This window comes from Meriones unguiculatus, chromosome X (genome assembly GCF_030254825.1).
Source record: "Meriones unguiculatus strain TT.TT164.6M chromosome X, Bangor_MerUng_6.1, whole genome shotgun sequence".
Classification (NCBI taxonomy): domain Eukaryota; kingdom Metazoa; phylum Chordata; class Mammalia; order Rodentia; family Muridae; genus Meriones; species Meriones unguiculatus.
Window position 1 is genome coordinate 1,729,828 of NC_083369.1, and position 15,240 is coordinate 1,745,067.

Genomic DNA, 15,240 nt, shown 5'->3' on the forward strand with positions numbered 1-15,240 from the left:
AGACAAACCCACTAAAATCTGTACATCCAAAGAAACTAAGCATGAGAGAGGACCCTGACTAAAATAATCCCCATTCTGAAAGGCAAAGAGGATGGAAATCCGAAAAAGAAGAAAACAGGAAACAACCTAGGAACCTGCCACAGAGGGCCTCTGAAAGCCTCTGCCCTACAGACTATCAAAGCAGATGCTGAGCCTGATGGCCAGCTGTTGTGAAAGAGTGAGTAGAATCTCATGTAAGAAGTGGGAAATAGTAAGAGCTGGAGAGGACAGGGTCCCCACAAGGAAAGCAACAGAACAAGAAAATTTGAACGCAGGGAACTTCCCAGAGACTCATACTCCAACCAAGGACTATTCATGGAGATAACCTAGAACCCCTGCGCAGATGTAGCACATGGCAGTTTAGTGTCTAAGTGGGTTACATAGTAATGGGAAGAGGGACTGCCTCTGACATAATCTGATTGGCCTGCTCTTTGATGACTTCCCCCTGAGCGGGGAGCAACCTTACCAGGCCACAGAAGATGACAATGCAGCCACTTCTGATGAGAACTGATAGACTAAGATCAGAAAGAAGGAGAGGAGGACCTCCCCTATCAGTGGACTTGGGGAGGGGCATGCATACAGAAAGGGGAGGGAGGGTGGGATCAGGAGGGGAAGAGGGAGGGGCTTATGGGGGGATACAAAGTGAATAAAGTATAATTTATAAAACTTAAATAAAAAATTAAAAAAAAATTGTACATCTAAAGAAACTAAGCAAGAGGGAGGACCCTGACTAAAACATTCAATCCCCATCCTGAAAGGAAAAGAGTTTGGACATTAGAAGAAGAAGAAAACAGGAAACAAGTTAGGAACCTGCCACAGAGGGTCCCCGAAAGCCTCTGCCCTGCAAACTATCAAATCAGATGCTGAGACTTATGGCCAACTCTTGGGCAGATTGCATGTAATCTTATGTAAGAAGTGGGAAATAGTAATCTTATGTAAGAAGGGGAAGGGAGAGTGGGATCGGGAGGGGAGGGGGGAGGGGCTTTCGGGAGGATATAAGGTGAATAAAGTGTAATTAATAACGAAAAATAAAAAAAATAAGGCTTGCTGGAAAGCAACATTATATACTGATCCATCTTGCCTTTCTTTCACTCATTTTCATAGTTCCAATGTCTTTAAAAGCCATACATTCCTTAAACTCATGTTTATTTTTCTGAAAAAATAATACATACTTTTTCAAATATTAAAAAAAGAGTATGTGATTAATAAGAATAAAAATCACTTATTCCTAGAATTCGTTATGATTAATGTCACTAGGATTGGAAGTGTGTAAAATTTGATGTTGGGTTGTTGCATTTTTCTCTTTTTCAAATGGGTATCATTTGTTTCAAATATTACAGGATGTTAATGACAAATTTCAAAGTGACAATGATAAATGATATTATTATGTACTTCATTGTTATCTTTTCTATATTAGAATCTTAACTCTGCCATAAATTTTATACAAACATTGCTCAAGACAGTCTATTTTTGTGTTACCTGAAGACCTTTAAGGAAAAATGGAAGAGTGTCACCAACTAATTTATCTCAGTAACCCTGTAGAAGCATGGGAAGCTCTGAAGACATAAATGAAGGTAAATTTATCTGCTCTATAAAATCAGATTGTTTACTCTATTGCCACTACAAACAGAGACTGCCAAGTTGATTTATAAGTACTTTGGATATGGCCAAATTAACTTACTGTTCTCTAGCAACAGGTTTTCAAGGTTTTTTGGGAGACTCCACTCTCCATGATGTTCTCATGCATGATCTGAGTATTCTAGCAATGGCACAGCTGGCAGCAGTGACTTTAGTGAAACTTGTCAAAACCTTTAATTCTTCTACAACCTCACACATCTAATCATAAGAATATTTTAAGAGGATTTTTTATGTGTCCATCTTCATAAGTGGCGATTTCCTCCCTATGCCAATCCTAGTTAACCCACCACTTTAAAGAAAAAAAATCCACTGGTGATAATTTGCAAGATAATTTAAAAAAATGTATAAGATTAGTTTGTATCATGATCTAAAATTGCGCTCAGAATTTGTTTTAGCTTACTTAATTAGATTCCACAACAAATATGTTATTAAAGTTTAGAACCATTTATATTGGAAAACAATCCTGTTTTACTATTATGCTTAATGTAGTATGTCTAGTTTACATGTCATGTGTGGCTGTACTAAAGTGAATAAAAATATTATAAAATTATGATAAATAAAATGCAACGTTTTCATATACTAGAACTATACACACATCTCCATAATTTTACCATTTATTTTGTGTTGTACAAAATTGATTTCAATATCTATGAAGTAATGATAGAAGTGTTTTCTACAGTTATGTTTAATCATACAAATAAAGAATGAGAAGTTTAAGACATATAAAGTGACTTATGTTTAATCATACAAATAAAGAAAGGGAAGTTTAAGACATATAAAGTGACTCTACTGTTCACTGTTAATATAATCAGGTAGTGCTACTTTTTCGTTTCAACTAAAGCAAATAAGGACAGACATTTCAGGTTGTTATTAAGTTATCCTAATGCACCTACAATCTTTATTGGGAATTAGGCAAGTGTTTTGATTTTATTAATGTTGGTGCTGTGTTCCCCAAGTGGGGTACAGTGGATGGTGAGGGAGAGTTCCATTATGCTTTAAAAGTAGGAGTGACCATGTCCACTGGCATTCTATGTGACATAAATAGAGGATCCTAGCAAACTGGTAGAGCTTTAGAATGGGCACAGACAGGGCCATGACTGCTTCATCTGTCTTCAGAGAAGACCCCTTGGGTTCTGGCAGGCCTGGCAGCCTGGCACCTCCCCAAAGTAACAGTGGAATGGTTGGCTACCAAAGAGCTCATGAGCATTCCCTATTGGTCCGAAGGTTTTATAAAAGTATTTGTTGTTACATGGAGATCTACATCTCCATGCTGACCTGCAGAGTCTGTGTCCCTTATTTGTGACTCCACCTCCATCATCACTTCCTGGATCCCAGTTCCCATGCCTTAATAGCTGTATACACATAGTTTCAGAAATTAGCCTATTTTATTTTATGTCTATGAATGTTAGGCAGGTTTATATTTCTGTATTTAATGTGCATAAAGGTCAAAAAGGGCATCAGACTCCCTGGACCTGGAGTTATAGTCAGTTGGGAGGAAAACATGTGGCTCTTGGGAACCAAACCCTAGTCCTCTGCAAGAGTAACTAGTGCTATTAACTGTTGAGCCATTTGTGAAGCCTCCATAATTAGACTATTTTTCTATCTTTTATTTAGTTTCTAAATATAGTAATTGTTTATGATATAGGGACTATCATGTCTTTGAATGATCCTTTCTTTCTGTATGGCCTTTTGTCCTCTAACTCGTCAGAAACTTAAAGTATGGCTATGGAATTCTGTAGAGAAGAAACATCTGGACAAAACTCCTTATTACTGACAATCTTACTTCCAGCTTTGCACTTACAAGAGTTTTTAATTTGTTAGGCTTTTTAATTGGCAACTGTCAAAAAATAGCAACATCAAACTCGGTTACAAATATGGCATTTAAGGATTATGGCAAATTCTGAATTATATAATACAACAAATCAGTTTTCTTTTTTTTAATTTTATTTTTTTCTTATCAGTTACATTTAATTAACTCTGTATCCCAGCTGTATCCCGCTCCCTCATTCCCTCCTAATCCTACCCTCCCTCCCTCCCTCATCTCCACCGTGCCCCTTTCCATGTCCACTGATGGGGGGGAACCTCCTCCCTATTCATCTGATCCTGTTTTATCAGGTATCTTCAGGACTTCCTGCAAAGCCCTTCTCTTTGGCCTAACAGGACTGTTCCTCCCTTGGGGGTGGGGAGGTCAAAGAGCCAGCCATTGAGTTCCTGTTAGAAATAGTCCTTGTTCCCCTCACTATGGGAAACCAATTGGTTACTGAGCTACCACAGGCTACATCTGAGCAGCGGTTCTAGGTTATATCCATACATGGTCCTTGGTTGAATGTCAGTCTCAGAAAAGACCCTGTGCCTTGGTTGAGACTGATTTGCCAAACAAGGACCATGCATGCATATAACTTAGAACCCCTGCTCAGACGTAGCCCATGGCAGCTGAGTTTCCAAGTTGGTTCACTGGTAAGGGGAACAGGGACTGTCTCTGACATGATCTCAGTGGTTAGCTCATTGACCTCCCCATCCCCCATGGGAGCAATAACCTAGCTAGGCCCCAGAGGATGACATTGTAGCCAGTCCTGGTGAGACCTGATAAGCTAGGGTCAGATGGAAGGGGAGGAAGACATCCTCTATCAGTGGACTGATAGAGAGGGGCAAGGAATAGATGATGGAGGGAGGGTGGTTTGGGGAGGGAATGAGGGAAGGAGCTACAGCTGGGATAGAAAGTAAATAAACAGTAATTAACATAAAATAAAAAGATATTTAAAAATAAACAAACAAACAAATATAAAAACAAATAAATAAATAAAATTAAAAAGAAGAAAAAAAAAAACTTTTGGAGCTCCTGTCTCCTCCAAGTCTTTCTATCTTTCCCTTCTTTCATAAGATTCCCTGTACTCTGCTCAACATTTGGCTATGAGTCTCAGCATCTGCTTTGATACCCTATTGGGTAGAGTCTTTCAGAAGCCCAGGTTTTGTTTTTGTTTTGTTTTGTTTTTTTTTTTTTTTTTCCTGAGACTGATACTCCAACCAAGGACCACGCATGTGTGCACAGATGTAGCCCATGGCAGCTCAGTATCCAAGTGGGTTCCCCTGTAAGATGAACAGAGATTACCTCTGACATGAACTTAGTGGCTAGTTCTTTGATCACCTCCCCTTGATGGATGAGGAGCCTTGCCAGAACACAGAGGAAGACAATGCAGCCAGTCCTAATGAGTCCTGATAAGCTAGGGTCAGATGGAAGGGGAGGAGGACGTCCCCTATCAGTGGACTTGGAGAAGGGTGTGGGAGGGGATCAGGGTGGGAGAGTGGAATTGGGAGCGAATGAGGGAGGCTATAGCTGAGATAGAAATTGAATAAACTGTAATTAATAAAAAAATAAAAAGAAGTTAAAAAAAACTGTGGTAATTTAGATTTCCCCTAAGGCAACAGTTCAAATTATACATTTTTTTTCACAAGTCTAACTTGTGGTTTGGAAACAACAACAACAACAACAACAAACCCACAACTGATCATAAAATAATGTAAAATAAAAAAAAATCTTCATGAAATAAAATTCCTATTTTCACTGGCCATCTACTCAATATTTCAACACTCACAATTTCTATCATTACTGCAGCACAGTACCTTCAGTGGACCTTCTGGCTGTATATGTGAAAAAAAAACCAAACACTGTGACTATAGTATACTATGATTTTTCTTTTCGTCATGCTTTGCTCACTGTTCTCACATTAGCACACGATATATAGGCATAAAGAAGAAACAGCCATCAACAATTATGGATAATGTTGTGGTTAACAATATTGGTGTATAATTCTGTCTGTGACAAATATCTATTAACCAAAATAAATTCAGATATTGGAGAATTCATGGATTGTCACTGGTATTCTTTTCAGTCATTTATATAGTATACATAGAGCTGTATTATAGAGCAACAATAATAAAAACAGCATGGCACTGGCGTAGAGACAGGCTGGTGGATCAGTGGAATTGAAGTGAAGATCCAGAAATAAACCCACACACCTACGGATAATTGTTTTTTGACAAAGAAGCCAAAACCATACCAGAGAAACAAAGATAGCATCTCTGTCAAATGGTGCTGGTCTACCTGGATGTCTACATATAGAAAAATGCAAAGAGATTAATAATTATCACCCTGCACAAAACTAAAGTTCCAGTGGATCAAGAACCTCAACATAAAGCCAGAAACACTTCAGGTGTTAGAAGAAAACGTGGGGAAGAGCCTTGAACACGTTGGCACAGGAGACAACTTTCTGAGAAGAACACCAACAGCAACAGCAAGGGCTCTAAGATCAAAAATTAATGAATGAGACCTCATGAACCTGAAAAGCTTCTGTAAAGCAAAGGACACTGTAAATGAAATAAAATGACAGCCTATAAACGGGAAAAAGTTCTTCACCAACCCTACATCAGATAGAGGATTAATATCCAGAATACATAAAGAACACAAGAAGTTAAACACCAACAAAACAAATAATCCAGTTAAACAATGGGGTACATAGGTAAACAGAGAATTCTCAACAGAGAAGTATCAAATGGCAGAGAAACACTTAAAGAATTGCTCGTAGTCATCAGGGAAATGCAAATTGAAACCCTGATATTCCAACTTAAACCCATCAGAATAGCTAAGATAAAAAAACCTTTTCTGACGACAGAAGAAAACAATGCAGACAGTCCTGATGAGAGCTGATAAGCTAGGGTCAGATAGAAGTGAACTTGGGAAGGGTCATAGGGGGAGAAGCATGAGGAAGGGTGTGATTGGAAGGAGACAAGGGAGAGGGTCACAGCTGGGATACAAAGTGAATTAATTGTAATAAATAATAATAATTTTTAAAAATCTTCAAAAAAGAAAAAACCAATTAAGGAACAACACATGCTGGAGAGATTTTGGAGAAAGGGCACCCATCCTCTATTTCTGGTGTGAATGTAACCCTGTACAACCACTTTGGAAATCAGTCTGGTGCTTCTCAGATAAATAGGACTAGTTCTACTTCAGGATACTTGTATTCCACTCTTAGGCATGTATCCAAAGGATGCTCAACCATACAACAAAGGCATTTGATCAACTAGTTCACAGCAGCTTTATTCATAATAGCCATAATCTGGATAAAACATAGATGTCCCTCAACCAAAGATGAACACAAAATCTGTGGTACATTTACACGATAGAATACTACTCAGCTACTAAAAACAAGGACATCATAAAATTTGCAGTGAAATGGTAGGAACTACAAAAGATCGTACTGAGTCAGGTAACCTAGAAACAGATAGACACAAATGGTATATACTCACTTATAAGTGGATATTAGACATATAATACACGATAAATATAGTAAAATCCATAGTTCTAAAGAAGTTAAGCAACAAGGAGGACCCTAGGGAAGAGGCTCAGTCCTCATTCATAAGGGCAAACAGGGTAGACTTGGAAGTAGGAGAAGACAAGGAACAAACAGGAAAGGAGCCTTCCTCATGTGCTCTCTGAAAGACTCTACCCACGAGGGTATCAAAGCACATGCTGAGACTCATAGCCAAACTTTGGGCAGAGTTCAGGGACTCTTATGGAAGAAGAGGGAGATCAAAGACTTGGAGGGGACAGGATCTCTATAAAGAGACCAACAGAGGCAAAAAATCTAGGCTCAGGGGTTCCTGTATAGACTGATAAATGAATCAAGGACAGTGCTTGATTGGAGAGGAGTGGAGAGGACTTAGACCCAGTTTTCAGATGTATCCCATGTGGGTTCTCTAGTAAGGGGAGCAGAGGCAGTTACTGGCTTGAACTAAGTTGCCTGCTCTTTGATCACTGCCCCCTGGCGATGTGGCATTACAAGGCCACAGCAAAGCAGAATCCAGCCAGTCCTGATGAAACCTGGTATCTTTTTTTTAATATTTTATTGTTTATTATTATTAGTTACATTTTATTAACTGTGTATCCCAGCTGTATCCCGCTCCCTTATCTCCTCCCAATCCCACCCTCCCTCCCTCAGCTTCTCCTTGTCCCTTTCCAAGTCCACGGATTTGGGAGGACCTCCTCCCCATTCATCTGATCCTGTTTTATCAGGTATCTTCAGGACTGGCTGCAAAGTCCTCCTCTGTGGCCTAGCAGAACTGCTCCTCCCTTGGGGGGTGGGGAGTCAAAGAGCCTGCCATTGAGTTCCTGTTAGAGATAGTCCCTGTTCCCCTCACTTTGGGAAACCAATTGGTTATTGAGCTACCACGAGCTACATCCAAATAAAGGTTCTAGGTTTATCCATACTGTTAATTTTCACTGAGTTAAATTATTGTGACAATTTCATAGGTATTTTTCTCCAACAATAGTCTATCAATTATATCATATGGAAAGGTCATGTACACATAAAAACTGATAGTAATCAAAGACAGTGATGTAATAAGATGATAACTTCAGACAGAAGTATGTTTGCAAAATAGGCAAAACATAAAGAACACAGACATTTAAAATTTTTAAGTCTATTATTATTTATTAAAATTTATTCCCTTTTTATCCCAGCTATGACCTCCTCCCTCATCTCCTCCAAATCCCACCTTCACTCCCTCTTCTACGCCTGTGACCCTCCCCTAGTCCACTGATAGGGGAGGTTCTTCTTCCCTTCGATTTGACCCTAGTATATCAAGTCCCATCAGGCCTGGCTGCATTGTCTTACTCTGTGGCCTGGAAAAGCTGCAACCCCCAGGGAGGGGGAGTTGATCAGAGAGCCTGTCACTGAGTTCATGCTAGAGAGAGCCCCTGCTCCCATTACTAGGGAACCCACATGGAGACAAAGTCCATGGGCTACTTTTGAGAATCAAATGAAAGGAAAATTCAAGTTAGCCATATGGTATAATTCAGTATAAATAATATAGTTCAGAAAATAAAAACTGAAGATTCCATCCAAAACCATGATTCCCTTCAATCATGAGTAAATAAAATCCAGAGAGTACACATGCATACAAATAGGGAATCAACAACCAAGGCAGCATATAAAGACATGTCACAAAACATTAACAGTTGGAACACTAAGGATGATGTGCAACAATGATTTGAATAATTACAGGATAAGCATTGTAATCCTAATCCCAAAGGTTCAAAGGTTTTTCCAAATTTTCTGTTCTCTTAAGCTACTGATCAAATTTTTTGGTTATTGTTATATTTAACGATATAAATTCATTCAATGGAAAATTATTAAGATCTTGCAAAAATGCTTTAGAGTATGTCTGCAATATTTTGTTCTTAGATGTTCCTATGTAAGAAATGTATGCAGTATGATAGTAAGCAGGTTCTTTGGATATTAATACCAAGTTGAAGCCCTTACTATTTAGTTTTCTCACAGCTCTACTAGAAATTTTAATAAAAACTAGTAAAATAAATATAAGAAATGTATTCATAATTGCTGTAGTTTAGTCTTATAGATAAGTGAGGTAATATTACTCTAAAATAATTATGTATTAAAAATAATCTTTCAGTAAAGGCAAGAAATACAGATACATCTTTTCAAAGGCATAACATAAGATTTGATTGCATTTGGAGAAAAGTTTATAAAAATATATCAATGTCATATTATTTTTTCTTATTTATTATAATTATTTTTTTTGTTGCAGTGTATTTAGTTTTTATCCTGGCTGTGGCCCCTTCCCTCGTCTCATCCCAATCTCATCCTCCTTCCTTCTTCTTTCCCTATGACCCTCCCCTAGTTCACTGATAGGAGAAGGTTCCCCTCCCCTTCTGTTTGACCCTAACCTATCAGGTCTCATCAGGACTGGTGGCATTGTCTTCTTCTGTGGCCTGACAAGGCTGCACCCCTCTGGGGGAGGTGATCAGAGAGCCTGCCACTGAGTTCATGCCAGAGAAAGTCCCTGCTCCATTTACTCCAATTGGATACTGAGCCTATGGGCTACATGTGAGCCAGGGTTTTAGGTCCTTTCCATGCATTTTCCTTGGTTGGGGTATCATTCTCTGTCTTCTTCTGCTTCCTATATCTATCTCATTTGTCCTTTTGAATGAGATTTGGAGCATTTTCCCTAAGGTCTTCCTTGTTCTTTAGCTTCTTTAGGAGTATAGATTTTAGTATGTTTATCCTATATTATATGTCTAATATCTACTTATGGGTGAGTATATATCCTGTGTGTCTTTCTGCTTCTGAGTTACCTCACTCAGGATGATCTTTTCTTGTTCTCACCATTTGCCTGCAAATTTCATGATTTTCTTGTTTTTAATAGCTGAGTAGTATTCCATTGTGTAAATGTACCACAATTTCTGTATTCATTCCTCAATTGTGGGACATCTGGGTTGTTTCCAGCTTCTGGCTATTAGGAATAGAGCTACTGAAAACATGGATGAGCAAATACCCTTGTTGTATAGTTGGGCATATTTTATTTGAATCACTAAATTAAACTTTCAGGTGAATACCTGAAGAAAAGTCTTCCAAATATGCCTGACTTTCTGAACCAAAAAGAAAGTATCCTGGAAAAGTGAGCACAATGAATATTTTAATACATAATAGCTTTAACATTATTGTCACTCAACCACCTTGTCTTTATTCAAACTGGGAACAAATTGGGTACACAATTGACAGGAATCAGAAAGAAGACAGGCAGATGACAAAGAAGACCTTTCACTTTTACTCTGACTATAGTTGCTTTCTGTTATCTATGATGTTAGTTAGAAAGAAACCACTTTGCAACTTCAACTCAGGCACATACAAAGGGATCAGGAACATATTCCATTGAGAATCTCAGTCAGTTCTGTCTCTGCCTTCTTCAGTTTAGCACTTTGGTGAACATACATTTTAACAAGCCAGGCCATTTGTGCAAAACCTCAGGGTAGTTTAGACACAGACTTATCCAGAGAAGATGGAGAACTCACAATGTCTATTTATATATCTCAAGGTTAATGATAACTATGAAAGAAAAAAAATCCTGCACTTGAAATTGATAAGCCAGTGAGTGCTAATACAAATAAATGCTTTAAAGTACTTTAAAAAAACATTTTTTAAAAATTTACTTCTTTCATTTAGTTAAAATAAGTGTTGCTACAACTATTTTTTTCAGCTAGAGGTGGTTGCATTTTGAAATGCACTTTCCTCTTAATTAGCTATTAGTTGCTCTAATATTAACTAGCTAGAGAGGGAATGTACTTTGGAATGTGGCATTTAATTTTATTATGCCATTAGAATGCCACTAGATTATCTGTGAAATATTATATTTAAGAACTAATAAAAAAGTGTCTCTTTCTAACTTTTATTTTTAGTATAAAAATAGCTCCTATCTGAAGCCACTTAAAAAGGTATAAAAATCATTGAGAATTGCCCTTGTCTTTTCATGTTTTAGAACTTAAATATAATAAAATAATAAAACAACAATAAAGCATTTGTGAAGTTACTATATATTTAACTAAGATAATATATTTTTCCTAATTTTTATAAAAATGATATCTGACTTAAACTGAACATAAAAGATATAGTATAGAAGTCATAAAAATCTAAATAGCTAAAGTTCATGGATGCAAGAAATTAATCTTTTATGGAAACATTTGCAATAAATTCAAAGTTAATGACTATTCTGACACTCAATATATTTAATGTTTATAGCTTCTCAAATTTAACATAAAAAATACCCTTCAAAATGCACACATAAATGCAGTGGACCTAAATCAAAGGGCATCAGAGGACAGATTTCATACCTACGGTGTACTGTAATCAATTTATATCAAGCTGTGTACAATAGGTTAATGAAATAGCTTTAATCATGTTCTACTGTAATAATGAATAGAAATATTTGCAAACTTTTTTTAATTAAACCATTCTTATAAAGAACTTGCAAAAAAATATACCCTATCTATTTAAATCTCTCTCTCTCTCTCCCCTTTCTCTTTCTCTCGGTGTATGTGACTTCTTATTGATGTGTGTGTGTGTATGTTTGTGTCTACATGCATGCATTGCTGATTGTCGAAAAAGCCTAAGGATTCAGAATTACTGAAGATGGAGTTATTAGCAGTTGTGAGCCACTTGACTTGGGTGTTGAGAACTCAACTATGCTCCTGTGTAAGAGCCATATGCACTCTTAACTGCAGAGCCATCTCTCTAGCCTTAGAAACATTTTAAACTATTGATTCAAGTATACCACAAAATACCATCATATGGATATACTAAATGTAATATTTGAATTCAATTAAAGCACTGTTTCATTATTATAGAAATAGTTTCCTTAACACAAAAATTTTGATATTTCCTTTTTGGAAAGTTTCTACAAAGAGACCACCCTCATTTAAATTCTGGCTCTGGTCTTGTGATGCTATAGCCTTGTTATCTGTAACACTACTTCCTCAGTTATAAAAAGGGATACTAAGTCCTATTGGGGTGATTAAAATTTTATTTAATACCACCTCTATGCATATATGTATATATGTGTACAGATTCATGTATACAATGATTCCTTATAAACATTTACACCCATACATAGAGACACATATACAATGATTGAAAATAAATCATGACAGGCACAGTGATGCACACCTATAATCCCAGCACTTGGGGTGGCAGAGCAAGGCAGTTCCCTGTGAGTTCGAGCCAGCCTGGTCTACAAAAAGGAGTCCAGGACAGCCAAGACCACGCAGAGAAATCCTGTGTCAAAACAAAACAAAACAACAAAACAGGATGCTATTAGCAGGTTATCATTCTTTGTTATGGAAAGCTAATAGAAATAAAATGGCAAAATGTTCATAACTATCCAGGTTTAACACTGTGTTTTGTGTTTGCCAGACTTTAGGTTGGATTTTTTTTTCCCATTCCTCTTGAACTCTGCCAGTGTCATGTCTCCAATACTTAGAACTCACTGAAAAAAAGATGAGATGTAACCCCCATAATTAGTTTTTAATTTTTTCCTTCATTATTATTAATTACAATTTATTCATTTTGTATCCCAGCTGTAGCCCCCCTCTCATCTCCTCCCAGTCCCACCCTCCCTCGTTCTTTCCCCTTTATGGCCCTCCCCTTGTCTACTGATAGGGAAGGACCTCCTCCCCTACTACCTGACCCTAGTCTATCAGGTCTCATCAAGACTATCTGGATACTCTTTCTCTGTGGCCTAGTCAGGCCATCTCTCCAGGAGGCAGTGATCAAAGAGCCATCCACTGAGTCCATGTCAGAGACAGACCCTGTTCTCCTTACTAGGGAACCTACATGGAGTCTGAGATGCACATGGGCTACATTTGAGCCCCCAAACCTGTAAACTTTTACAAAGTTCCTATTTTTCTCTCTGTCACTCTTTTCCCCTTTGTATCCAGTGAAATTTTATTACTACTAAATTTGCTTTTGTGCTTTAAATGGACAATTTTATTATTCCTTTTTTGGGTTTTGATTTCATGCAAGAAGTAAGGTCGACAAACAAAGGTCACACTGATCTTCAAGATATTTCATAAGGACATTTGACAACTCTCAGGAAAGTATATTGATTTATAATGCTGATGTTGTTATTTTACTTTTTCTTTCAAGCATTAATGCTAATTCACTTTGACATTCTAGTAAAATTCCATTTTCACATAGTTATTACACTTGATAAAAACATGTAAGGGCATCAGATGTAGTAGATGACTTCCTGTCAGAACCTAGGCAAGTTGTTTTTCAAACCCCAAATTTGGCCCTTCAAATTACATTATAATTTTTATTTAAAAGATTTTATACACAGTGGAAACTATCACATGCAGGTACTTCATATATTTTTCAGAAGTTTAATGTTAATATAATTCAACCTCAAAACATGATTAAAAAATCAAAGCATAATGCTAGACAATTTGTCATAGAACAGAAAATTTATTTTTATTGAGTTCTGCTATCTTTTCTCATTTTTAATATTAATTACTGTTTAATCAATTTGTATCCCAGCTGTGGCCCCCTCTCTCATTCCCTCCCAACCCCACCCTCCCTCTCTCATCTCTCCCATGCACCTCTCCAAGTCCACTGATAGGGGAGGTCTTCCACCCCTTCTATCTTGCCCTAGCTTATCAGATCTCATCAGGACTGGCTGCAATGTACTCTTCTGTTGCTCTCTTTTTGGAGCACATGTCCCTTCCATGTCTTACTGTCTCCCACTTCTTTCATAAGATTCCCTGCACTCTGCCCAAAGTTTGGTTATGAGTCTCAGCATCTGCTTTGATTCACTGCTGGGTAGAGTCTTTCAGAAGCCCTCTGTGGTAGGCTCCTGTCCTGTTTCCTGTTTTCCCCTTCTTTGAATGTCCATCCTGTGTGTCTTTCTGAGTGAGGATTGATCATCTTATCCAGGGTCCTCCTTGTTGCTTAGCTTCTTAAGGTGTACAGATTTTAGTATGTTTAACCTATATTATATGTCTAATATCCACTTATTAGTGAGTATATACTGAGTGTGTCTTTCTGCTTCTGGAATGACTCACTCAGGATGATCTTTTCTAGATCCCATCATTTGCCTGCAAATTTCACGATTTTCTTGTTAATTGCTGAGTAGTAGTCCATTGTGTAAATGTACTACAATTTCTATATCCGCTCCTCAATTGAGGGATATCTGGGTTGTTTCCAGCTCCTGGCTATTATGAATGAAGCTGCTACAAACATGGTAGAGCAGATATCCTTATTGTGTACTTGAGTATATTTTGGATATATTCCTAGAAGTGGTATATAGCAGGATCTTGAGGAAACACTATTCTTTATTGTCTGAGTAAGCACCAGATTGATTTCCAAAGTGGTTGTGGTTGTACCAGTTTACATTCCCACCAGCAGTGGAGGAGGGTTTCCCTTTTTCCACATCCTCTCCAGCATGTGTTGTCACTTGAGTTTTTGATCTTAGCCATTCTGATGGGTGTAAGATGAAATCTCAGGATTCTTTTGGTTTGCATTTCCGTTATGACTAAGGATGTTGAGGATTTCTTTATGTGTTTCTCTGTAATTTGGTATTCCTCAGTTGAGAATTTTCTGTTTAGCTTTGTAGTTATTTAATATTAGTGCTCACACTATTTAACAAGAGGAGAAATTAGAATTATAATTTAGTAGGATGTGTAAGATAGTTTGTTCATTTTCCAGTTTAATATTTAATATTTTTTCTATTATTATTATCATTATTATTATTATCAATTTATTCACTAGGTGTCCCTCATCTCCGTTTGGTCCCATCCTCCCTTCCTTTCCTCTCTTTCTCACTTGGTCAACTGATAGGGGAAGTCTTCCTTCTTTACAGTCTGACCCTAGCTTGTAAGATCCCATCAGCATTGTCTGGATCCTCTTCTTCTGTGGGCTGGCCAGGTAGCCTTAACAGGGGAAGTAATCAAGGAGCAGGCAATGCAGTTCATGTCAGAGACTGTCTTGTCTCCTCTTACTAGGGAAATCACACAGAGATTGAGCTGTCTATGGGCTACATTTAAACAGGGAGTCTAGGTCTTGTCTATGCATGGTCTTTTGTTGATACTTCAGTCTCTACAGCCCCTGCGCACCCCAGGCCCTATTTTTTTTTTTTTTTTTTTTTTTTGTTGGTCTCCTCGTGGCACTTCTGTTTCCTTCTGGTCATTCTCTATCTTCCTTACTCCAAAAGACT

The 15,240-nt window shown here is 37.6% G+C and overlaps 1 protein-coding gene across 7 annotated transcripts in view; it reads right to left on the bottom strand.

Annotated features, from left to right (window-relative positions):
* The window catches only part of Pcdh11x (protocadherin 11 X-linked), a 630,344-nt gene that overhangs the window by 305,104 nt on the left and 310,000 nt on the right, over nucleotides 1-15,240 (bottom strand). The window contains exon 6 of one of the 7 annotated variants that reach the window (XM_060375763.1): nucleotides 11,283-12,305. The exons of the other annotated variants lie outside the window; for them this stretch is intronic. Within the exon in view, the coding sequence (XP_060231746.1) occupies nucleotides 12,198-12,305 (108 nt within the window). The 3' untranslated portion in view covers nucleotides 11,283-12,197. Of the gene's footprint in view, nucleotides 1-11,282; nucleotides 12,306-15,240 lie in introns of those variants that run through there. 7 annotated transcript variants of the gene reach the window in all.